General features: G+C 38.0%; 2 protein-coding genes across 3 annotated transcripts in view; one reads left to right on the plus strand and one right to left on the minus strand.

The window, feature by feature from the left end:
* Positions 1-27,735, minus strand: part of LOC134656868 (zinc finger BED domain-containing protein 4-like) — a 188,667-nt gene that overhangs the window by 123,027 nt on the left and 37,905 nt on the right. The window lies entirely within an intron of this gene.
* LOC134657195 (uncharacterized) lies at positions 8,399-11,354 on the plus strand. Its single transcript, XM_063512749.1, has 2 exons — positions 8,399-10,063; positions 10,455-11,354. The coding sequence occupies exons 1-2, from the start codon at positions 8,399-8,401 to the stop codon at positions 10,479-10,481; spliced, it is 1,692 nt and encodes a 563-aa protein (XP_063368819.1). The 3' UTR covers positions 10,482-11,354.

A 27,735-nucleotide genomic window follows, 5' to 3' on the forward strand; every position in this document is an offset into this window, starting at 1 on the left:
CGGTTTACGAGCCGGTAAACCAAGATAACACATTGTTAATAACGGGCAAGGAATTCATGTTTCACTTTTATAGAGTTGCGTGAAATTTGTACGGAGATTTTTAATTTGAGTCGTAAAAGACTTGTGGGTTTCAGCTGAGTTAGTCAGATTACATTATGTGAAAGTTACAGAAAGTTGATAAAAATCGTCAAAATTTCAGGAAAATTTTATAAGAAATAAATAAAACTTTAAAAGACTGCCACCAAGCGAGTTAAATCTAGATAGGCACTAGTGTCCGACCGAAAGCGGATTTTTGCCACACCGAAACCGAAGGTTTGATTTTACTTACTCTTTGGCCGAAACATAACCAAAACTTCGGCCAGACAGTACCGAAAATAAAGTTTCGGTGCAGCCGAAAAGTTCGGCGGAGCTTTATCTTTGCTCGAAACACGAATTTTATGCCGAAACCGAAACTTCGGTCGGACATTAAAAATGGATCACAACTTTACTACCGAAAACCCGTTTATTCGTTTGGTAGCCACAGACAGTCACATAGACACCCCACTTTTTGCATCGGCGGTATTAATGCATACCCATAAACAATAGTGGCATAATAATTTATCCACAGAACTTCCTTACCAAGCCATTCTCCGGTAATTCATAATAATCCCAACAAAACCTGAAAGCAAAATTATGTTCCTCAATTTTCTCGCCGTTTTCTCGCGAAAATCCGGTTCTGATGTAACAATCTGATAAGGTTTTGATCTTATTTTGAAACGACTTTATCGTCGATCGTCTTATCAGGAATTCAACGGGCACGTATAAGTGCGAGCGAGATGCATTATGGGGAGACACAGCATTGTATTTTGTCAGGATTGCTGATTGGAGCAGCGGCGCCCATCAAGCAAGATCAAAATAAAATAGAAAGTAAGGTAAATATGGATGAATGTGGCTGCATGATAAGTTTAGTATGGCTGACCTTCACAATTAGGGCCTATTTATTTATTTGATGAGTTTATTGCGAGTTCATACATTTGCTACCTGAATGCTACTTGGGTTTAGTGTCATATATTATGTTATGTATGAACTCTCAGTAAACATTAATCAGTGTAAACAGGCCCGATAAGAAGGCCAGTTACACTTATTCCGCAGCCACACTTACCCGTATTGACCTTATATAAAAAACAAAAGCAGAATCGGCCTCCAAGAATAAATTTGAGACCGCTGCGGACTTCTCGTTTCCTGCAAATAAAAGAAGGCTGCTGTTTGTTATTCAGAAAACTAGTTCGTAGTTGATGTCCGGGCTACTCTGCATAAGGCGACAGTGAAACCAGGAAAGTGGGAAACTCGTTTTCTCGTTCACTCACTCGTCCTTTTCTGTCACTCTCTTGCTACTTGACTTCAGGGCGCGACACTAATCTCACGCACAACAAAAGGATGACTCACGTTAGACCGGGTCGACCGGGGCCGTGTACGGGCCGGAGCTTCCGACGCTTACTTTACTATGACAGATGACCGGTAATCACGTGATGCTGTCCATAGAAAACGAAGCTCCGGATTCTCCGGCCCGGACACGGCCCGGTCTAACAGAGTCATACTTTAAGTGACCGCCGTTTCAGTTTTCACTGTGGCCTGTGTACGTCTGCAGTCCGGAAGGGACGGCGATATTTTTCACTTTTCATGCTCCACCGTCCGAGGAATTTCATGGAATTGCACAAAGACGGAAACGTGACAGGATACTTCATGTTTTTTTCAAATGATTACATATTAATGAGTACTAGCGACCCGCCCCGGCTTCGCACAAGCGCTTGAATCACTCTATCCACTAAAAAAATCGCATCAAAATCCGTTGCGCAGTTTTAGAGATCTAAGGGACATACAGCGGGAAGTGACTTTGTTTTATACTATGTAGTGATTCAGGACCAGGATCTCAAGAACTGTGTCGTATGCATAGTTATTAGACTGCAGTTTGAATGTTATATGACCGTTGGGATTAGCTGCCAAGCGGACCCCAGGCTCCCACGAGCCGTGGCAAAATGCCGAAACAAACGCGAGGAAGATGATATGTACGAAATATCATTTGATATTTACCAGTCGCTTTTCGGTGAAGGAAAATATCGTGAGGAAACCGGACTAATTTGTATTTTTTTTGTATTTTATTTTGTATTTTATTTAATTCTAAACAATATACATTGTGTCGAATAGTAATACATGCATATAATTAGTACATACATTAAACACATTAAAAACTAGGGTCAAATATATCTTATCTCTACCAAGTACATATTAAAAAACGAGGCCTTAAAATAGTTACATACAATTCCCATTAAAATTAATCCCAATAAGGCCTAGTTTTCCCTCTGGGTTGGACGGTCAGATGGTAGTCGCTTAAGTGAAACGTCAATTCTTGGGATTAGTTGTCAAGCGGACCCCTGAGTACCGTAAAACGGGGTGAGTAGGTTTCGCGGGGAGAGGTGGGTTATGAATGGGGAGAGAAGGTTTGAGAGGGGGGTGAGAATGAGAAGGGCTTTTAAGGCTACTGCTACAAAAATAATGTATTCCAATTTAAAATGGAGCTATAGTAATACGCATAATAAAAAAAATGAGGTGGGTTTTCCTCTTTATCGTCAAAGTTATGAAATGGAACTACCCAAAATAAAATAAAAACTAAAATACAAACGTCCGGAAAACTTATTATATACACCATTTTCAGTTTTCATATGTAAAAATAAAATGTTATCGAAGTTTGAATTTCAGTTTTGACCCTACTCACCCCATTTTACGGTACACAAAGTAAATTAAGGTCAATAAAGCACTAAAATGTACATCGACTTGAACTGACTTTACCGATATTGTATTTGATATTAGTTATTAATATTGGTTTCTCTTCCGATGTCTGTACACAAAGTTCCCTTGGGCGATGCCCGATGCAGATATTTACTTTGATAGTTTCGGGGTACTTCGCAATAATATTCTAATCCTTATACATCATACAACATAGGTACCTACATATTATATATAACGCCCCAATACGCATAACATGTCAGTCAGTAAGTATGTATATAGGAATTAACTATCTGGGAGTATATAAATGATAATCAGGAATACTTAATTAGAACGTGTATTTCTCAGTACACAGCCGGGGAACAACTGAGGAGCAAGTCGCGCGGCGGGCATTCCGTATAGCGCGGGGAAATGCTGACCACGTAATCTGAATAAATAGTTATTCGTACAACAAGAGATCAAAGTTTGATATTTCTTCGAGTGCTTATTTTGAGTCCCGTGCAAGCGAAAGATTCTATAGTAGATCTAATTTAGAATCTTGAGCGTAGTAAATAACTTTGATCTCGTGTAGTTCACAAAACTTTTCACCTCAACAGTGAGAACATATTAGACAACCTGAAAAATGTAATCCTTCTTCATCACTTACCTATTCACTCATATTTTCTTAAGATATACTAATAATTAAGTTTAATTACCACAATCAAACACAAAAACAAAACGTAGTAAATTTCAGTAAAATAGGAAATAATTATATGGAACAACGACCATCAATTGATTGAAACTTCAATCGACAACTGTTTTTTTGTAAAAAAAAACATTGTAAGATACGGTCCGGATTGCGGATACGTATACTATTTGTAAACTATAGTAGAGATTCTTAAAAGTATAATTATTTATTTTACGTGATATTCTGTGTATTTTTGAGTTCATTATTTTAATCGTACAATAAATTACGTAAAATATAGTGTTTTTATCGGTTTTTATCAAATCTTAAACGTCATTTTCATTAATTAATTATTAAGAATTCATACTCGTATGTGTTTTGGAACGATGCGTTCTGACGTTTTTCGGGTGTCTATTATAAACCGTCAATATACCGTTGAATGTCGTTTGAACTTTTTTTTTGTCTCTTTCTTTTTGCTAACGACGTGAAAGGGACAGAGATAATAGAATCCAAGTATTTCGAACTTGTATTAGACCCCGCATGTTGAAATGACATTTGAATATTAAGGTCACTTGAATATCATTTTGTCTCACTCAGTGAGCAAAATGCGATTTTGCTCACTGTTTTTAAGTAGCAAAGTACCCTTGTTCGAGCTGCTGAGGTGAACAATATATTTCTCATTTGATTTTGATTTTTGCCGTAAAGTCAAACAAATCTAGACGCCGTACATTCCGTACAATCGATGTAATATTGCGCTCTCATTTTAAAACTAGGTACATTCTCAAATAACACGAAATTAAACATAAACATGCAAGTATGTATGTATCATTATATTTATATCTGGAAACAGATATATGTATAATAATATTATTAATAATTCAGCCTTTATACGTCCCACTGCTGGGCACAGGCCTCCTCTCATGCGCGAGAGGGCTTGGGCTATAGTCCCCACGCTAGCCCAATGCGGATTGGGCTAATAATATTATTATTAAATGGAAAATTAAATATATTTACTTAATTCACTGCTCTAAAGTTAATGTTCTCACCATAATACCTTTTGCCTTTTCAACCAAATGCAAAGGTACCTTTGGAAAATAATCGTACCTGTCAAGAACGTAAACAAATCTTCCGGATAAACCATCCGTAATCCGGGTATCCGGACCCGGACGTCAAATGGCGTGACGGATAAACAGGAGATCAAGTTTAGAGCGATTGATGTGAAAGGGTATGTTTACTTTAAAACTTACTATTAGGTAATACCATATTCAAACACGCGCTTACATTGAAATAAATAAATATTATACGACCTTCTTACACAAACTGACTTAGACCAGTTAAGTTGTATCTCAAGACCTATCAGGGCTCTCAGGCTAATTTGAGGGTACACTGACTTCTAACTGATGTGATTCGATATACAGTGTTTAAGTCCAATACGGGCAATAAATTAAACCAGATACTTATAGAATTTACCCGTCTAATCATTACACTTTAATAATTATGACCCCGTAATCATTCGTTCACATGTACCGAGGAGCAGCAATGTACTGCAAACATTAAAAAACAAGATGACATGACATTACGAGATACGAGCTTTTTATTGTAACTGCCAACAAGAGTTGACAGTTACTTTAAAAAGCTCGTATCCCGTAACTTGTGTGGTGTATTACATTGCGGGCCGAATTATTTAGTATGGTTAAAATCTATCTCAATATACTTCTTAGGTCTTATGCTAATCACCGTTTAAATGTTCGCCCGTATTGGATTTACACACTGTATTATTTAAAAAAACTAATGAAAATAGAAGTGTAGTGTCCAATTAAAAAATGGTCCATCTGCAGGTACCAACAATAAAATAAAATACGGCGAACAATGCCGCAATTTACATTCATGTGTCAAAACATATTGGCACAAACAAAGATTAACAAAACATTCGCGAACCAAACAAGCATTCACAAAAAATGAAATAAACAACAAAACCGATCCGTCTTATTCAAACAGCCATAAGCTAAGCGGTGGAGTTAGGTGGGATCTGCATAGATTACTTAATATAAAAGGCACATCCGTTGTAGATACACCACTCTCTAAAAACACGAAAGTAGCCGGTCGATATCACACCACCATACTTTCAAGTGTCTGAGAGGCGCGTGTTTTTAGAACGTTGGCTTGTAAATATGGTTGTGGATTTGACTGTACTTTATACACACTTATATAATATATGTCTTTGCATTTCATAAAACATAAGTCCAAAATCTTCCACTGAATGCTATTTATTTAGGAAAGATAACGTAAGCCATTTCAATTGCCATGAATCATCCTTAAAATATGGATTTATTATGAAGGCCCTTTTATTTATTGTACTTACATATTTCGTTATCTGCCTGGTTATATGCAAGCTGCTTGTCCTGGGTTTAAATCCCAGTTAGGGCGACTATTATTGTGATGATTATTAGGGATATTTGTTCCTTAATTACGCATATTTCCAAAGCATCTAAATATTTTAAAGCATCTTCTTCAACTTCGGCTCCGTCATGTCTTCCTATAAAGTAAAATAAAAAATAAAAATAGCAATTATTCCACCATAATTAGATTTTTAACATTTTCTTTGCATGAATAATGATAGTTTTTAGTTGCATATTCCATTATATTGTATTTAAATATAAAATTGTATAACATAGGTAAGTGACTAGAGTAGTAGGTAATTATTCATAAAATATAAAAGATTCAATGTGACATTCTATTTCTATTTATTTCTAAAATAAAATAACAACCTATTTATTTATTTTTAGCGTGGCATATCTCCAATTTAACGGTAGGATATTATATCTATTAGGGTGCGACGCTAATAATTTTGACAAACACGCGTCGTGAATCATCGGCGAGTGTACAGCTGACTGTACATTTGTCAAGAGCGAGCGACACGTTCGTATTTATTTGGATTTGTTTTAAGGTTCCATTCCAGCTGTGAAAGCATTGCTGCGGAGTATTGCAGGCAAGTAGGGCATGAATGCCGGAATTCCGGAATCCCGAAATACCAGAATATCGGATTGATTTATAAGATTTTAATACCGGAATTGAAGATGATCAATATCGAAAGTCCGGTAATAGATGTTTTAAGTTTCATTGTATGAAAAATTATATGAAAACTGGGATATTTGCGAATATTTACTTAATTACAAAAAAATAAAACCGACTTCAAAAAGGATGAAATAAAATATTATCCTTTTTGAAGTCTACCAACTGATATGTTTGAAGTCGGTGCCAAGCCAAGTAGTAACAATACGAGTCAAAAATGGGATTTATAGGGCAAACGTGATTTGACTGAAAACGGGCTTTTACAATACCTACGAATAAAAGGTACAATGAAAGCAAAGCCACAATACCGAGTGTTATTCTGAGGTGGATATTATTATATTCTGTCAAGCGGGATACATCAGTAGCAAGGTAAAGCAAACTAAATACTTATTGTATCCCTAGGAAACGAACAAAACGCAGGAATGTACATCGATCAACGATGAAATGTAAACAAAACAGTTCCACAGATAAGATATAAATGACACGCGATTTTCGAACAATTCAAACGTAGTGTTGCTAACCCGCGATTTTCCAAATTTGCCGCCTTTTTCTACTGACAAGATTTGCTTGACCAAGTATAGTATTATTAAACTAGGAGTAGTATTATTTGTGTCTGTAGACGTCACGTCTTTTGACTTTATCTGCGTGATTTACTCTCAGCCTACGGAGATAAATGAAAAACCTCTGCCCTCAGACATAGACCATCTCTCACAGACTTCGCGTTCGTAGATAGATAGAATACTCTTTATTGGCACACCTCAGTAAAAAGATACAAAAGAAAAGAACAATTGATTAAACGTAGAGGCAGACAACAGGCGGTCTTATCGCTAAAGAGCGATCTCTTCCAGACAACCTTTGTACCTTTCGTAGGCACACGTTCACGTGCAAAATTCTATACCGATAAACAAACCCCTTTATCAATTTTGCAGTTTGTTGAAAATGAGGGTTGGCAAAAATACGTAGGTACGCTAAATTCACCTTTGGTCCTATATAATTTTGCCTTAACTGGCATAAACTCGTATTATTTTATCATGGAATTCATGGGTGTATATTAAGGATTCGGAATAAATTTAGAACAACTTTCATTATACTTTCAGAGATACTTTTGGCAAATCTGAGGGATTAGCCAAGATAACAATCATTTGCGCTACGACAACGAAACGCTATCTGTCTCTCTTATATAGGTATTAGTGCGATAAAGACAAATAGCGTTTCATTTCGTTTTATGCAAACGAATTGTCATCTTAGGCCCCTGATTTTCAATGTTTTGCAATATATTCAGAACGGGGTCTGCTCAAATGCTCATACTTTGTTAAGTGATCTGTGACTCGGAGCTATCGCGCCAAATTTGCCTGCTGGCGTGGAATGAGATTAAAGTAATGGATGGCGCACCCGTACAAATAGTTTTATACAAGAATATTATTTATCTGTATCTGTTTCACGTAGTCCGATAAATAATATTACTTACTTAAGTAATAGCAGATTGTACTTCGAGAGCCAAAACAACTTATTGTAGGAATGGAACGTAAGGGGATAGCGTGAAACGGAACGTAAGGGAGAGAGAAGGATGATAAGAGGTGCGAAAGGGACGGGGAGAACGATTGGAATGGTGAGAGAGCGAACGTGCGTTAAGATGTTTAATATTCCATAAAATAAGTTTTGCGTAGTTAAATAAAACAAGTAAAGTGATATTTTGGTTTTTAATTACGAGGCCTATCATAATCCCACATAATTTTGGGGGCTCGTCCGGGATTGCCTCTAAAAACCAAATAGTTGTTCGACGGTGGCACGTGGTCGCGCGCAACGTACCGGCGAAAGACGGCGGCGGTACCAGAACACGGCAAAAAGAAGATTGTTCTCCATTCCAACACGAAGACACGACGAAAAATAAGAAGGTTGATGTACGACGATCAAGACGAAGAAAGAATTTTGAGTATCCTAAGCTCAGAAATTGAAGACGAGAAAATGGCGGCCGACGCGTGTGCTAGTCTTTTAAACCTCACTGTCATGACGGACAGTATTACGAAGTTTAGCGGCGACGATAAAGCGCACACGGCGTCGAAATGGGCGCAAGATATAGAAGATAACTCAGAAATCTTCAGCTGGACGGAGGCGCAGAAGCTCGTGGTGGCGCGTAGATCCTTGGTGGGCACGGCGGCGTTATGGTTGCAGTCCGAGAAAACCTTTAAGAAGTACGACGAGCTTAAGGCGGCATTGCTTAAAGAGTTCCCGGATGCAATCAACACTAAGGAAATGCACGAGCTTATGGGCAACAGAAAGAAGAGAAGAGAAGAGTCTTACTATCAATACATGCTCATTATGAAGGAGCACGGTAAGCGAGCTAAGTTTCCGGATTACGTCGCGATACAATACATCGTTGACGGCATTACGGACTACGAACCTAATAAATCTATATTATACGGGGCTACTACTTATCCCGTACTCAAGAAGTTGCTTTTATATGAAAAAATGAAAACTAAAACGAAGAAAGAAGACAAAGAAGCTAAACCTAATAAGATAGAAAAGGACACGAAGTATAATAGTTCATCGTTATCATCAAGTCGAAAAAGGTGCTACAAATGTGGTGAAGAAGATCATCTGGCGGTAACATGTTCTAGAGGGGTGAAATGCTATTTTTGCAACGATTTTGGTCATATAAGCAGAGAATGTCCATCGAAATCCAAGGAACGCGGTGGCGGCGGCGGCGCCGGCGCGGCTGGCGGTGCGGATTCGTCGGTAAAGCAGTCTCGCATAAGCGGCGCGGGTGAGAAAGCGAGACAGCAAGCATCTCCGTCGGTAAAGCAGTCTGCAGCGGTGGATATTCGTCGGCAGTCGGCCATGTTTGGAATACTGGCCAATGAGGAGGCAGACGTCAACATGGCGGATGACAGCGTTGACAGTTACCGGCATGATGTAAACATTGCGACTAAAGTTGACGAATCGAAGACGAAAACTAATAAGAAAAAGCCGATGAAGTCAATTAATTTGTGCGGAGTGGAAATACAGGCGTTAGTAGACTCTGGCAGTGGATTCAATTTGATAAATAAGGACTCGTTCCACGAACTTAAGGTGAAAATGTGTGATGATGACTCTGTGTTTACCGGACTCGGTATGAAGGATATATTTCCTTACGGCAAGTTCTACGCTAATATGATCATCGACGAGACGTGCTATGGTGACACAATATTTCATGTTGTACCTAATGATTGTATGCCGTATAAATGTATTGTAGGTCGGGAATTTCTTGACACTGTGACCATGGTTATGTGCAAAGGTTCCGTAAAGTTCTTGCCACTTGAGGATGAGGGATGGCTGGCGCGTCTGGATTGTGTGTGTGAGGTATTCACTGTTTCAGATCACGTACGCGATGGTACGGTAAGGGAAGAGGTCGAGCGTCTGGTCGTCGAATACAACCCCGTGCAGACCAGAGAGGCGCCGATCGAACTGAAGATCATTCTCAAAGATGATGTCCCAGTGGCGCAGCGTCCCAGAAGGCTTTCCATCGTGGAGCAGAACATTGTGGAGGAACAGGTTAATGAGTGGATGCAAAAAGGAATTATACAGGTGAGTTATTCCGAATATAGTAGCCCGCTAGTCCTTGTCAAGAAAAAAGATGGTTCAACCAGAGTTTGTGTTGATTATAGATTGTTGAATAGTAAGATGGTTAAAGATGAATTTCCCCTGCCACTGATAGAGGATTTAATTGACAAGTTGAGAGATGCTAAGTTGTTCAGTGTGCTAGACCTTAAAAATGGGTTTTTCCATTTAAGGATTAGTAAGGAGTCTGTGCCCTATACTTCATTTGTGGCCCATCACGGCCAATGGGAGTTCCTGAGAGCCCCTTTCGGGTTATCAGTCAGTCCGAAGTATTTCATGAGGTTCATTACCACTATATTTAAAGAGTTGATGCAAGAAGGTGTTATGATGGTATTCATAGATGACATTATAATTCCAGCCCAGACGGAGCAAGAGGCGCTACTAAGGCTGCAACGGGTGTTGGAGGTTGCTGCAGAGTATGGACTTGAAATTAACTGGAAGAAGGCCAAGCTAATATGCCGAGAGATTGAGTACCTAGGCCATCTGGTTAAAGAAGGTCAAGTACAGCCAAGTCCAGAGAAGGTAGAAGCAGTAGCGCGATACCCTGAGCCTGTGAATGTCAAGCAGATCCAAAGCTTCATTGGATTAACCTCATATTTCAGAAAGTATATAAGGGACTTTGCGCAGATAGCAAGACCCTTAACGGATATTTTGAAAAAAGATGCAAAGTTTACCTTTGGTCCTGAGCAGCAAGAAGCATTCAATATTTTGAAACAGAAGTTAATGAGTGAGCCAGTTCTCAAGATTTTCAACCCGAAGCTTCATACCGAACTTCACACTGATGCGTCGAGCCAGGCTCTGGCAGGTATACTTCTGCAGACCAGTGAAGATGGAGAACTGCACCCTGTATACTATAGAAGTAGACATACAAGTGAAGCTGAGAGCCGATATTCGAGCTATGAGCTCGAAGCTCTAGCTATAGTGGAGAGTGTGAGGAAGTTCCACCACTATCTGTTCGGTATACATTTTAAGATTGTGACAGATTGTCAAGCTTTTGAGCTTACTTTGAAAAAGAAGGAGTTGACACCGAAAGTGGCAAGATGGGTGTTACTACTGGACCAGTATGACTATGAGATAGAGCATCGAGCTGGTGCCAAGATGCCGCACGCAGATGCGCTTAGCAGGAATCCATATGTGGCCACAGTAGTAAGCCTACATGAGAAGATTGGTCAAGCTCAAGAAAGAGATGAAGAGCTCAATGCCATTAAACAGCTGATTTTGAAAGATGGGCATTACAATGACTATTATGTGGAAAATGACATACTATACAAAGGAGACCAACGGCAACTGGTGGTGCCTAAGGTAATGGAGAAAGAAGTTATCAAGAAGGTGCATAGTAACGGTCATTTTGCTATGAGAAAGATGAAGGAAGCTATAAGCAAAGATTACTACATAAGAAACATGGATAGAAAAATAGAAGAGGTAGTGACAGGCTGCATACCATGCTTATTAGCAACAAGAAAGGAAGGATTTCTAAATCCTATTGCTAAAGAAGGTACTCCACTGCATACATTGCACCTGGACCACATAGGACCGTTGACGGAAACGAAGAAGCTCTACAATCATATACTTACAGTAGTGGATGCATTCACGAAGTTCGTGTGGCTCTACCCGACGAAGTCAACATCCAGCGCAGAAGTAATTAGTAAGTTGCAGCTACAGCAGCAGACGTTTGGTAACCCCACACATATCATCACAGATAGAGGTACAGCATTCACTAGCGGAGCCTTTCAGAAGTACTGCGAAGATGAAGGAATCCAGCATGTGACGATTACCACTGGAATAGCAAGGGCGAATGGTCAGGCGGAACGCATTCATCGTATTATGATCCCCATGCTAACGAAGCTATGCATAGAAGACCAGTCTACTTGGTACAAGCATGTCGGGCGAGTACAGAGAGCTATAAACAGTACTTACCAAAGAAGTATAGATACCTCGCCTTTCCAGCTGTTGACCGGCACTAAGATGAAGTGCAAGGAGGATGTAGAGATATTGAACCTTTTACAACAGGAAACCATATCCCAGTTTGATGAAGAAAGAGAAAGTCTAAGACAGAAAGCTAAAGAACAGATACAGAAGATTCAAGAAGAAAATAAGAAAAGTTTCAATAAGAAGAGGAAAGAGAGCTCCAAGTACGAGGTAGGCGATCTCGTCGCAATTAAGAGGACCCAGTTTGGGCCAGGGCTTAAGCTCAAGCCAAAGTTCCTCGGACCCTATAAGGTAACCAAGGTGAAGCGCAACGACCGATATGACGTGGAGAAGTTGTACAGCGGCACCGAGGGTCCCAACAAGACAGCCACGTCTGCGGACTTCATGAAAAGATGGCCTGAGGAGGACTGCGAGTGATAAGGTAGTAGTCTAGCCCTTTTCCTCTTATTTCTCGATTGGCAAATGTTATAATTAGTATAAAAGACGGACCTTCTGCATATAAACTTGATCTCGTGTAGGAAATTCCTGGTTCCTAAAATTTTAATCTAAGATGCATATTTTGTTATGTTATGGTTGGTTAAATTTTAAAGGCAGCTAAAATGTTAAAAAGTTGTAAAATGTTCCTATGTTACTTATGCTGCCCAGCTGTTTTCAATGTTTAAAACGTACCATGAGAGTTAAAAATATTAGCAGTGTTTTCTAGATTTCAGTTAATTGTTAATGTGCCATATTAAGATGCTCAATTTTCTTAGATGTGTAGTATGCAGCAGATGTGCTTAAATTAATAGTAACTTTTTATTTCAGAGTATGACACTATACTGATGTAAGATAGAGTTAAGATACTTACCGTGTACTTACCTTTACAATGTTGAATGAATGATGTGCAGATGAATGAACGTGTGAGTATATCTGGGGGCAGATAATGATGTGCAGGACAGCCGAGAATGTAGGAATGGAACGTAAGGGGATAGCGTGAAACGGAACGTAAGGGAGAGAGAAGGATGATAAGAGGTGCGAAAGGGACGGGGAGAACGATTGGAATGGTGAGAGAGCGAACGTGCGTTAAGATGTTTAATATTCCATAAAATAAGTTTTGCGTAGTTAAATAAAACAAGTAAAGTGATATTTTGGTTTTTAATTACGAGGCCTATCATAATCCCACATTATTTTTCCGAGGCTTTATGTTTGAGTAATCTACATTTGTGACGTTATCTATGAATATCGATGGCGCTTACGCCATTATTAACGATGCTCCGATATAAACACAATGCCGTGCGACGCTGTGCGGCGTAAGCGCCATCGACAATAAGGTCCCTTTTCATAGATAACGCCCCATTTTATTTCTTTGACTAAATCCTATTTTCAGTGTATGTCAATTCAGTGGAAGATTTTGTAGGAGATACAGTGAAATTGCGCTTAGGTATTTGTACATTAATTTTGAATTGGTATTAAATTGTAATTTCTGAATGCGACCCTTGGTGTCACTTTCAGCTGCGTTCACCGACCTACATAAAATATGATATTTGATTGCAGTGCGTTTGACGTTATCCAACCACTTAACTAGTTTATTTTATTCATTTTGGATTTGATAAGATCAATTAGGTATTGTCGATTCTACACAACATTAATAATATGATTGTCATGAAATATACAATGAAAACTGTCAAGCAGAAACTAAAGGTACCTTACACTTTCGATTTAATTTTTGAGATTATAGATAGAGCTGAAAGCCTGATTCGAACTTTATAGTTAGGGAGGCGAGGTAGCTAAATGGCGTAATTCAACGGCGCCGTCGAGACCTATCAAAATCGAAAGATAAAATAATTTCGAAAAGAAAAGCTCGTATGGCAAAAACCATTTTAGCGATGGGTTTGGCGTGTACGGTTTTTCAAAAATGTTAAAAAAAACAGTTACTTGGGCATTCTCGAGCGCGTCAGATATTCATACTACGTATGCCCCGAGTGCCTCTGATAACAACGGTATACTAATCTGCCGGTTTGCGTGGTGGGGGTAGGCATATAAAGTAGTCAAAAATGCAAAAAAAAAAATTTACTCGAGCGCGTCAGATTTTCGGAAGGGTTGTTAAGTAGGCCCCAAGGAAGCTTCCTTTAAAAAAACTGACGATTTCGGCGTGACGATAAGTTACGATGAATTTTTGAAAATGCAAAAAAAAAAAGTTTTTTTGAAATACTCGAGCGCGTCAGATTTTCATAGGGGAGGTTTATCTCGGTATCCTGAAAGCATATTTTTTTAATCTGACAAAAATGTTGGTGGGTTCTCTTAATCTGACCGGGAGTTTGAGTTTTTATGATGCTTCAAGTCAAAAAGTTTTAACTTTGGACAAAAATGTAAAGAGACCTTTTTTGTGTAAAATAAAATACCTTTTTTGTTTATTTAAACTTTTTTTTTGTAAAATGTATCGTTCGCGACTTATATGCCGCAACGCGTTCTTAGGAAGACGAAATGGCTCCTCCACACTTCCGGTCATGCGGAAACCGGCAGATTTTGTATTTTTAGTAAGTTTTACATTATATTCTTCAAAATAAAAAAATAAAAAATCGCGCTCGAGAATGCCGGATTAACGTTTTTTTTTTACAAGTTCGCGACCCTATAACTCGGCGGCGTCAAGGACTTATCGTCAGATTAGTTAAATTTAGTCTTTAAACACTAAAATCAACCCCCAATATCTTAATCTGACGCGCTCGAGTATTTCAGACTATCCATTTTTTTTTACTAATCTGATCGTCTATCCTAGGCGCGCGTCACTACATATAGAGCTAAATACTTTACAAGGTTGTTCTATTAGCTCTAAGGTATCTCTCATATCTTAAACTGCCACGCTCGAGTATTGCCGAAAATTCCCCTATTCGCCTCCCTAACTATTAAGATACGTCAAACATTTGCGAAAGTGTCATTCAATAGAACTTGCTAATTAAGTAAACAAACCGCCATACTAAAATTGACACTCAATGTCAAATTACTAGTAACTTTTGTTTACATATAGTTAGCAAGTTATATTGAATGACACTTGAAAGATACGACATGGATCGAAATGGATACGAGATGGAAAGTGAGTGAGGAAAGTTTCTTGAAACAAATACGTCACATTTGACATTTGATCTTTAGCAAATGTTCATACCTATCTTAAAGTTAGAATCAGGCCGTGACTATAGAATTCTCTCCTTTTTAAAAGTCGGTAGATAAAATGCCCATTTCCAGGTATCCTCCTAACATATACTTACTTTACTCTTTGCTCCTAACCTGCAATGCACTCTAAAAAAAATTTGGTTGGCCCTATCGATATCTTGATAGTCGTAATCAAGCATCTTGTTTCCATACGAGCCTAACAAGAACTTAGACACATCAAATAAGGTAATTCTGATTGCTATTACTATATCTATGTAACTGAACCAATTAAGATCTTGTTCAATATTTACACGAAAAATAATTATGCTAACTAATTGATCCTAGCAAGATCAACTAAGGGCTTGATAATTATTATCATGTACCAACTAATACAAACAAGTCAGTTTAACTAAGATGTAGGTCAATATTAACATGAAGAATTACTGTATTAACTATTTGACCCAAATAAGTTCAACTAAGAACATGATTACATCGACTAATGCACCTTATTAGCCTGAACTAAGATATTGTTAAATTTGAATCTCAATTGTTTAATCATTTCAACTAAGATGTAAATCAATGTTAACATGAAGAATTACTGTATCAACTATTTGACCCTAATAAGTTCAACTAAGAACATGATTGCATCGACTTATGCATCTTATTAGCCAGAACTAAGAAATTGTTAAATTTGAATCTCAATTGTTTAATCAGTTCAACTATGAAGCTTGTCTAGTACAATATACCATTCTTCATCAATTGTACTAGTACAATAAAACACAACAACAAACAACAAGCTTCATAGTTGAACTGATTAAACAATTGAGATTCAAATTTAACAAAGTAAAGTTTTATGAAAAGGGGGTAAATGAATAAAACAAAAAATATATATAATAAGATGTTATTTATTCATCTAAACATTTAGAAAACTAAACGTTTTACATTTAAAAATCGAACTTTCTTTTACATACCTTACATATATATTATAATTAACATTTAAAACGGGCTACAAATATAATGACCGTTTGGCACAACCGTCGATTTCCCCCTTATGGGTACCCGTTGGCGGCAGGCTCGGGGACGTCTGTCGCCTACACGAGGGTCCCTGGGATGGCCAATGCGCAAAAAATGGCGCACTCTTAGAGAAGTAAAGGGAAACAGTTCCTCCGAAGTCGAGTCCGCAGTTCGGACAGCCGCTGGCGGGGTTTCGGAAGCATGGTCCCGATCGTTTCCCGTGCCTCGCCTTAAAGCCTTGAGGGGTTTTACTGGGTAGACCTGGAGTCTCATTAGTCCACAACAGGGATTCCCACATAACCATCCCGGCCCGTCCCCGCGCCTTTTATTCCCGTCGCCGCGATTAGCACTTGCTCCATGTTGCACATACACTATTATACATTAGGTACACAAAGCAAAGGTAACACGTTCACTGTTCCAGGCTTGCCGTGAAATAAAGGCACAAGTAAAGTTTATTTCGTTGACGCGTACTTGAATGACTAAGTAGTTGAATGCTGAACGTCGAGGCTGAGACTGACTCCCCACTCGCACGGTCACAGGCGCCGCAGGGGCGCGGGCGGGGAGGACCGCGGGTGCACCGGCGCCCCCCTACTTATCTCTTGATTGAACGGATTAACTGATTATTTAATTTAATTATGAAGAAAATCGATTTAACAAATAATTCTTAATAGAATGGAATATTAATTTCGTAATTAATACAATAACTTGATCATAATGGGATTGAATGTTTTATCTTCGTTGTTCTAAATATTATATGTTTAGTTGATTAAAATACCAAGTCTTATGTAAATCAACAAAGAGAAAATAATCACATAAACTATTAAAATGTTCATAACTATTAACATATTTATTTGTTTTAATTAATTTGTTAAGGATTGAATCAACCTACGTTACATAATTATGCCAACAAGTTAATGATAGATGCAAAGTATACAATTGTTAGGATTAATAACATACCTACTTTATTAGTTCAATCACAGATACACTTATTGTTTTAAGTAATCAGGTTTCTTTGATTTATATAAGATCGTTATTGTTATAATTAACTTAACGTCAACTAAGAGAAAACTGCTCTTAGTTGGTCTTCATTTTTTAGAGTGTGGGTTCCCAAATCGCCTGGAGATCGAGTCACGTTCAAAATTTCTTACAGGCCAATTCGAACATATGCATTTGGAATCAAACCGATATTTTAATTATATCGAAATCATATGCGGCCTAGTGAAAGTGACAATCCCTTGCGCTTTGCTATCGATTCGCTTTGTGTCTCTTTATCACTCTTCCATATTAGTGTGACAGTGACAGTTGCGTTTCGTTTGTTACGTAGCGTTAGCGATTGTCATGTGGTTTACGGGGCTAGTTAGCTGTGATTCGCGCGTTCATTTCGCCCATGCAGACTTGTCCGCATATGTAAGTATTAGTTGAGTATTAGTGCCAGCGAGACACCCGCGCGAATGACAGCTAACTGATGATTCCAATATGATTCAAATATCAGTTTGATGTGAGGTGCACGTTCGAATCGGCCTGATACAATAGAAAGACGTTCAAGGAACGCCTTTAACGACGCCATTCTTTCAATGGCTTCCATTAAATTATGTAAACTGTATGTGATTAACATTTGTGAAACGTAGGTGCAAAATTGCCAATCTTACTTAAAAATCTAAATCTACATACCTAACGCAAACTTGTAGATTATATATTGAATTGTTACACATCACGCCCTTGAGGCATTGTACCAAGGATGCTGGCGGCATTTCCTCGTTGTATCGCAATGCTGACACTGAATAATTTTACGGTTTAGACTCACTTGTTTTAAGTCACTCGCGCGACATGTTTCGGAGAGCCTAGGTCTCCTTTCTCAAGCACTAACAGTGCGAGCAGCGTTCACGACGGAGTGAGTCTAACCCGTAAAATTATTCAATGTTATGTCATGTAATTATATGTCTCACAACAGTTTAAATTCGATCAATGCTGACACGTTGTGCGAGGAAGTCGCCGGCACTTCGGTCACCGTTACGTCAACCACACGACACGATTTCTGCAAAGTTACAGTTGGTTCGATAGGAAAAATTCGAAAACATGTCTAATTTTAGCGACAGAAGCAAACTTTAATGGTAAGTACCTTCTTCGACTGTAAAACTCACTTTATTCATTCATTATTAAAATACCTTAGTTGCAAATAACGGTTATCAGTTCTCCTGAATCTCCGATAATGCCTGACGTCGCCGTTACTAAATCGATTGCCTCAAAGGCGAACTTTTAGAACATCGCTTATTGCATCAAGTGTTCGCATTGACTTTGAGAGCTCAGGCGATTCAGGCAAGATATATATTACCTATATACCTACTTACTTACTTGGCTGGCGCGATGACCCAAGTCTTGGCCTCCAACACAAGAGCACGCCACTTTTGCTCGGTCCAGAGCGGTATCACGCCAGCTTTCGCCGACGCCGAGCTCACGGAGACCTACCTACCTATCTATATACATGCCGCAGCCATTTGGTTATCCAAGTTAAAAAGTCTAGGTCGTTCATTAAACGTCGGCATCCAATTTGATACCTGCCGGCCTAGCCAAGCTGACAATCGCTATCGCTTCGACAACGAAACGCTTTGTGTCTCTCTATCACTCTTCCATATTAGTACGACAGTGACAGTTGCGTTTCGATCGCTACGGAGCGTAAGCCATTGGCACGTTGGCTACGCGGCCTGAGCCGATAGTTAAATGAGTTAGAATCAGAATCACTCCACGACGCGGCTGGTTTAGCGCCATTTTGCGTGGAAATTAGTACGCCTCTTTAGGGTTCCGTACCCAAAAAGTATAAACGGGGCCCTGTAGACTCCTCTGTCCGTCCGTCAGTCCGTCTGTCTGTCACCAGGCTGTAACTCATGAACCGTCATAGCTGAGACAGTTGAAATGCTCACAGATAATGTATTTCTGTTGCCGCTATAACAACAAACACTAAAAATAAAATAAATATTTAAGTGCTGGGGCTCCCATACAACAAACGTGTTTTGCCGTTGTTTGCGTAATTTTACGGAACCCTTCGTGCGCGTGTCCGACTCGCACTTGGCCGGTTTTTTTGTATGATGTTACTATACATGGTTGCGAACAGCGTTCAATGTACCATTCATCGTTTAGCGGTTGTAATAGCACCCCAGGACGCTTTCAAGCGTTATATGACGATTCGATTTGCTCTAATTCAGTGGTAATGCAAGAACAAAGGTCGCTTTAAATGCTTAGAACTCTTGTAGAGGCGTTCAAAGGTTCTTGGCGAATATACACACTTTCAATATGGCGGTTTGTTTACATAGTATGCAACTTAGTTATATGAATGTCAACAATTGCTATTTACAAGTCAATTTTAATTTAAGTGTGCTTGTAATTATCAAAATTATTAATCAAGCAATCTAAAGCGTTTAGGTACGTTGAAATTCCTCAGATATTGCGCATCAAAGGCGATGGGTATAATTGCTCAGAGCCCACACATGTATGAGTTATATATAGGGTAAAGGCACCAGTAGTCAGCCTTATAACAACTTTTTTAAGTTTGAACGTTCGGCATTTCTACAGGATTAGTCGGATAATTAAACAAATGACATGGTTAGATCAATTGTTTATCAGAGTTTTAAAACAAAATATTAAAAAAAATAACAATCCTCTTTATAATATCTCTAATTAAGTTTAAACAAAAAGTGGCACTTTTCTCCAGTAGTCAGCCTCTAAAATCCAGTAAGCAGCCTCTGTGTACCCAGTACTCAGCCTATATAAACTATTCATAATAAATAGATCAAAATCACTAATATTTATATCAAAATCAACGATATTATAATATTTATTTTTTCTTTATAATTTTTGTTATCGTTATTGTAGTTAGTTGTAGTTTTTAATTTTAGTTTACAATTTTTTGCATATTATATCAAAATCAACGATGTTATACATCTATCTATTTTTTATTACTATTTTAGTTATTGTTATTGTAGTTAGTTGTAGTTTTTAATTTTAGTTTATAATTTTTTTGCATATACATATGAACATATGTATTACTTACCTACTTGTTTACTTGTTTAATAAATAAAAAATCTTATAGGTACATACAATTCTTATGACACGAAATTTGTTGGCCATAGGTACTTAATTAACTAACATTATTCTTGCAAACTAAGAATCGCAATATTTATTTTCTAATAATTAATCCGTCAAACATTAATGAGGTATTTCAGGTAATATATAATTATGTTCCTAGTAGGTATTCGGTAAAAAATAATTAATCGAGTCTATGCAGATCTAATTATCATTAATAAACAAAATCATATACCGACCAGGAAAAAGCAAAATGATAGTTATGTATAGTTAACGTCAAAAATATGTATACACTTTTGAACCTTATTTCAATGAGATAGGGTTTAAAAATGTGGACATATTTTTGGCGGCGACGTACCATGCAAGGTCAATGGCTGAGTACTGGATCCGCGAAACCCAGTGCTCAGCCGCATTAAAACGTTATTTCAAATGCGGCTGACTACTGGGTTTTACTTTAAATTGACTAGGGCATGCCTAACTAAATTTGAAAATGTAAATTTAACGGTCCTAACGGTCGCATTGGCTCGAAAATAATAAAATAAACGAATAACCCAAAGGTCAGCCGTGGGGGGCTGGGCACTGGATTCTTTGGAAAAAAGTGTTATCCAGTGGCCAGCCCCCTCAATTTATAAGTGAAATATTGATATTTTCATTCAAATATAATGCAATTTAATAGATAAACTAATAAATAAACCAATCATTAACAAAAACAATTACTTTTAACATTAAAACATAGTTTTTCTTGCCTGTTAAGAGAACACCACGTGCAGTAAAAAATATGGCGGACATGACACTATTGCACTCGTCGACAAACAGCACCTGTATGAACGAGTATATTTCTTCGCCCCGTTCCCTCACCGCACCTGTCGTGTGACGTATTAACCAATAAGGAATCAAAGCTCCTATTTGACTACTCGCGATTTGTTTAAATGAATATACCAGATATTTATGACCAATAAACGGCTCAAAAGGCTGACCACTGGTACCCGGCTGGCCACTGGTGCCGTTACCCTATAACATGATACTGAGATTTGGACTGTAACAGGGTTGAATAATTAAAATAATGAATGTTAGAATGGGTTCGGGTGATAACTGATTTGTGATTGAGACGTAGGTATTCAGAAAACAAGTAATATTAGACGTGCATTATTGGAAATTGGAATTAGACTGTCAAATACTATCTGTAACGGTTTACTTTTCTGTTTGAGACAACGATTAAACCAAAATAAAAGTGTAGGTATCAATTTATGCGTGAGCGATGCATCGATTTTTCACAATAGATAATAAATAAACAATTATCTTGTGTAAATCACATCAAACAACTTAATTTTGTTCCTAATTAACAACACGACAGTTTAATACATCATTATTAAAAAAAAATAGCGTAAAAAGCTGTGAGCAAAGTGCGTAATTATGTTTCCTTAAAAGCTCATTTTGAAGGGCAAATTCGGTCCGACAAGGATTTGTTATGCTTTTAACGGCAGAGGTCAGGGACCTTAGGGATTATTAAGGCTGAGTGACCTCTAGTTGTGTGGAAATTACCGAGCTGTCGGGTTTGGTCATAATCTTTGGTAGCAAAGCAACGAAATTGTATTTTGTAGCGGCCAATAAATAATAAAACGTTTTAAGTAACGTTGGTGTTGGTTCGTTTGAGCGTGTTTGGAGTAAGGTAGATTTAAGAAACTAATTGTGTACCTATTTGGCAATTGTAAACCAAAAGAGATTACATGTTATTGGACTACTAGGCGGGTTTTTTGTTCGTAAGCGCTTAATAGGATTTTCCTGTTATCGGTTCTGCTCGTAGTGCGTAACTCGTGCTAGCACTAAATGTGTTAACTGGATTCATAGACTAGGAATCCTCTAGACGGAGTTTAGAGCAATTATTTCATGAAACCGATGCTGCCAAAAATACAGGGGTGCGGGGGACGAGGTGAGCGAGTCCCGTGCCGTGATTGGTCCGTTCAAAGACACGGACGTCACACAAAGACAGTTTCTGCCGTATTCGAACTTCAAGATATTCACAAGAGACGACACGTACTAGATCCATTCTAGATACGTTATAGTTTAGATTTCAACTAGTTCTCTATCTATTAGATGTGAATTAGATCTCTAGGTAATATCTTGTGGAAATCGTTCAAAAGTATCTCCAGAATCGCGGAAATGTCAAATTTGACAGGTTAGATCTTAAACATATCGTTATCGTATCTTGGCGATGTCTAATAGATATCTACTTATTACAAAATCCGAATCGGGCCCTTTGACTCGAAGATGGAGTAAAACTTCCGTATATTTGTGGCAGAGGGGGTAGCGTTACTATGCTCAGTCTGGAGGATGTCTTGTCTGTGACTGGATTAGTGCGTGTGCTAACGTATGTCTGGCTATTGCCACGCACTGGTTATATTCTACTGACCGCACAAAACCCATTCATCTATTTCATTATTTGTATTTAAATACAACAACAAGAAACAAGAACCTACAATAGTTAAATAGTAAATCGACTTCCTAACTCTTCCAGACTTGTTGCTCGAAAAACTGGCTTGATGGATGTTTACTGAGCGCACTGCCTTCTAATCTATTCCGAGCCTCTGAGCCCAATTCAGATTTACAACTTGTTGTTTTTAGCTGGTTTTAATACGATCTCGATAATCGTCTTTAGTGACTGGTGCGTGTCTTACGCACGATTTTCACTTCATTTCGTATGCACCAATCAGCGTGAGCGATCTTCAAGCACATATTCAATGATTTCAAAAGCAAAGATAGGTCCGTTCATATAATTTCGACCAAATATTCTGGTTTGGTGTGCCTAAGTGGAATGCTACAACGCTATTGGTTGATGAGCTATCATCACGCTCGCGATTGGTCGCAAGGTCGCAACTAGTTGCGTTAGACTGCACGATTGGCTCGAATTCGTGTGTGACATCACCTCCTATATAAGTCAATGCTCAAAATAAGATCAAAACCGTAACAGATTGCTAAATCAGAATCGGGCTCCTGCCTTCTATTCCGAGCCTCTGCGCTATTATTTACTCCGCCGACTCGTGAATAATTAGCTACAATTAGTTGGCCCAAATAGTTAACCCCGGGGCAGGTTGGGACAATTTATTGTGTCACAAATTGGTGGACTTTTTTGAACGAAGTTTTCTTGGTTGAGGTTTCTGGTCTCTAAACAGGCCAATCCGAACTTACACTGACGTCAAAATAAGATCTAACTGTCCATTTCGCTCGTACTTTACATCTCGTACATGTACTGGCGCGGGCGAGACACACGATAACTAAATATCATCATTCAAATATCTTTCTGATGTCAGTGTACTTTCGAATTGGTCTGAAAATCTAAACGCGTTTATGATTAAGTACCTAACTTTATACATTACAATGAGCCACAAGGAGGCGAGGCTCTAGTGACATCCACCGTAAGAGCCTTACACTTCTTAAACGGCTAAATACTCACTTATAGCATCGTTCGCAGACGTTTCTGCTTGATACAAAATTAATTCATCATACTCTTGATAATAAAGGCAATGATGACGATTATAATAGAGATCCACGCCACTCGTACAAATAATAAATGTGACCATTAATGACGTTTTAAATAAAAATACCTAAATTCTAACATCTTCCCTTTAAATCTGAACCGTAGGTCTTCGATAGAAGGATCAATTTTACTAACAACTTGTTTGTACATAAGATCTTTTTTTATTAGTCCGTTTTGATCGGTCAGGCGTCACGAATATTTGCTAGGTGATTAACGAGAGTAAATAATTACAGGGAATAATTATTCAGCGTTAATGAGCATACATCATGTTTTTATATTTATTGCTTTTGCTCGCCTAGGTATGTGTGTGCGAAGTAAGTACATGGTAACTAATACGAAATTTAGAAAATAAATAAAATTTGTAGGCAATGAAGAACCTTTTACACTGGTTCAGCAATTAAATTTATTTATTGAATATTTAAAAAATCGTAAGAGTTAAAACACTAGTTTCTTAGAGAAATTAACTTTAATTAACCTGAAGAATTTCCGCTTCAAATTAACGGAAAACCAAAATAACACGGTGTATACATTAAGGATGACTCACGCTAGACCGGGTCGGGGCCGGGCCGGAGCTTCCCGCGCTTCGTTTTCAATGAAAAGTTTGGGATCACCGATCAGCCGTCATAGAAAATGACTTGTGGCCCTTGTGGGACGCGTCGGCCCTTCAAACAAAAACGTCACTTTCGCCACTATAGTATCGAGATTTATTTGATTACATTTATTAAAACTAGAATCAGGTCGTCCGTGTGCGTTCGAATTGACGTTACGGCGCGATTCGGGAAATGATTTAGAGATTCACTAGATTTGAAGTAGTAAAGATATGTGACGTTCCACGGCAAAAGGTACCATTGCCCCGGCTGAATATCGGAGCGGCGTTAATAATAGCGTAAGCGCTGGCTGGCCACCATAAGGTACCTTTTGCCGTGGAACGTCACATATCATTACTATTTCATATCTAGTGAATCTCTAATTCATTTCCCGAATCGCGCCGTTAGACTACCGTATTCGAACTTCAAGATATTTACAAGAGACGACACGTACTAGATCCAATCTAGATACGTTATAGTTTAGATTTCAACTAGTTCTCTTTTGCAGCGCAATTTGGGCAACCAATGTCACTTTTACGTTAGATAGAGTTAGATATCTAATAAATGTGAATTGGATCTCTAAGCCATATCTTGTGGAAATCGTTCAAGAGTATCTCCAGAATCGCGGAAATGTCAAATTTGACAGGTTAGATCTTAAACATATCTTTATCGTATCTTGGTGATGTCTAAAAGATATCTTATAGATGTCTATTTCAAAATCCGAATCGGGCCCAGAGTCGGCCTTTATGTAGATGAGTGATCATCGAAATCTCGTAGCACCTTATCGTAGCACAGTCGTGGCACATCTACGTCGTAGAAGTAAATCGTAGCACCCGTGACACTGTCAGTCAAGTACAGTCAAGTGTAATAATATGAGTGCACACATCATTAGGTACTCAAAAATATGCTCTTATGTCAGCGAAATAAGAGCCATGGGACATATTTTTTAGTAAGTTATATGCACCCATAATTATTCGACTGTGCCTACTATTTACGACGCGTGCAATAACAATAGGTTAATATCTAGATCAGGATCAGTTATGGATCGGATCTGTCAGCAAAAGTGACATTTCTTCAACCAAAAACGTCACATTTGACGATCTATATCCTCTAATTCGTCATCTATTATTAAAATCAGAATACGCCTGATTGGTCAGTGATGAAAAAATGCAAGATATAGCCAACTCTGATTCCTTGATTTATTAATGTTTTGTTTTCGTTATGATATACAATATCTATTAGGTTGGAAGCCAATTAGCAAGTTCGAATTAGCTTCTAGGTTTTAATATTACTTTACTTTACTGATGTTAATGTAACCATTTTTAGGGTTCCGTAGCCAAATGGCAAAAAACGGAACCCTTACAGATTCGTCATGTCTGTCTGTCTGTCTGTCTGTCCGTCTGTCCGTCTGTCCGTCTGTCTGTCCGTCCGTATGTCACAGCCACTTTTCTCCGAAACTATAAGAACTATACTGTTGAAACTGGGTAAGTAGATGTATTCTGTGAACCGCATTAAGATTTTCACACAAAAATAGAAAAAAAAACAATAAATTTTTGGGGTTCCCCATACTTCGAACTGAAACTCAAAAATTTTTTTTTCATCAAACCCATACGTGTGGGGTATCTATGGATAGGTCTTCAAAAATGATATTGAGGTTTCTAATATCATTTTTTTCTAAACTGAATAGTTTGCGCGAGAGACACGTCCAAAGTGGTAAAATGTGTGTCCCCCCCCCCCTGTAACTTCTAAAATAAGAGAATGATAAAACTAAAAAAAATATATGATGTACATTACCATGTAAACTTCCACCGAAAATTGGTTTGAACGAGATCTAGTAAGTAGTTTTTTTTATACGTCATAAATCGCCTAAATAGGTACGGAACCCTTCATGGGCGAGTCCGAATCGCACTTGGCCGCTTTTTTGTTTTTTTGATTCATCCTTTGTCAATAAAATCGCAAATTGCCTAATGTAAAAACATGAAAGGAAATTTATTACATAATGGAAACTCGATTTCAATACCCAGGAAACGAAATAAAAACGTATTCATGCAACGCATTTATGAATTCCGATAAGTCACGAAATTGAAGTTGCTATAAATATTCAATTCAATTTAAATCAAAATCTTCAATGTCAAAAACACATGTCGCACGTGTATGCTGCTTACATAAAACGACACATTACAAAAGGCAATACACATTATCATGCTATATTAAATCTTAATGTTTTAAATTATACGATCTTATATAGTATGCATTAGTATAATGGTCGAAATCTCAATTCATTTCTCTGGATTAAGTAGATAAGGTCAACACCAGGTCAATACGGATAAGTGTGGATGCGGGATAAGTATGTTGGTCTTCACAACGGGGCCTGAGGGGCTACCGCAAAAACCGATATTCGCAAATTGCGGGGATCTTTCTCTTTTACTCCAATGGAGGCGTCTGTGTCAATAACGAAAAAAATAGTACACAAATATTTAAAAAAAAATTAAGAAAATGGCTATTGGACTACTCTTTTTACGATGTTAAAGATTTTTTTGACCTACCGAATAATTTGTAAATGTAATTTATTAATAATAATGTAATGTATCTAATTTCATTGAATAACTGACATTGTAATTGTACCTATCTTGATACCTTAATTAAGCTGATTACTTAATTAATTTGAATATTATATAACAACGGAACCTAATACCTAAATAAATTGACATGTAATATTTAAAATATTATAAATAAATGACTATGACTATGACTATGACTAATGATGTTTTTGTTTGAAATACGTCACTTTTGACACAGACAGATCCGATCCATATCGTATCGACATCTAAATTATAACGTTCATTAAAATTGGAATCAGGCCGTTAATAACTTGTTATTACTTGGTAACGTTTACCAAACATTCCCTAAATTCGAAAGGATCAAACACTCAACATTTATTCAGCAAATAGGCCACAGGGAATATACCTACTTAATTATGGAACAACACTATTCAGGTGTGGTCAATGACTCTTATTCTTATTACACGTAAACAAGTCAGTTACGGTTCATTAGGACAGATGGACTCATTTGAACACATAATGGCTAGCGGTGTGATTGCGTCGTGTTTTCTAGGCCGGACCAGGCGTGGCTCTCTCCGCGATTTCGTCGCTTTGCTACAGGTAGCTAAAAGTACATCCGTTCCACACCAATTTTGGGGAAAGCCATAAGCCGCGCGCGTCGCTGTCGCCACCTAGAGGCCATATCTGTGCTGATCATAACAGACGCGTTTTGTTAGAGAGTGAGTCTTCTGTACCTAGTACTATTATTTATTCTGTGGCCGGACTATATTTAGATAGGTATGTACTATGTACAGTCGGCAGCAGAAGTTG

This window comes from Cydia amplana, chromosome 19, assembly GCF_948474715.1.
Source record: "Cydia amplana chromosome 19, ilCydAmpl1.1, whole genome shotgun sequence".
NCBI classification, from domain to species: domain Eukaryota; kingdom Metazoa; phylum Arthropoda; class Insecta; order Lepidoptera; family Tortricidae; genus Cydia; species Cydia amplana.

Excerpts from the sequence above, each read along its gene's own strand:
- LOC134657195 (XM_063512749.1), top strand. The coding sequence starts at position 8,399 with ATGTACGACGATCAAGACGAAGAAAGAATTTTGAGTATCCTAAGCTCA. Across the intron at positions 10,064-10,454 it reads TGCAAAAAGGAATTATACAG|CCCAGACGGAGCAAGAGGCG; the intron begins GTGAGTTATTCC and ends TTATAATTCCAG.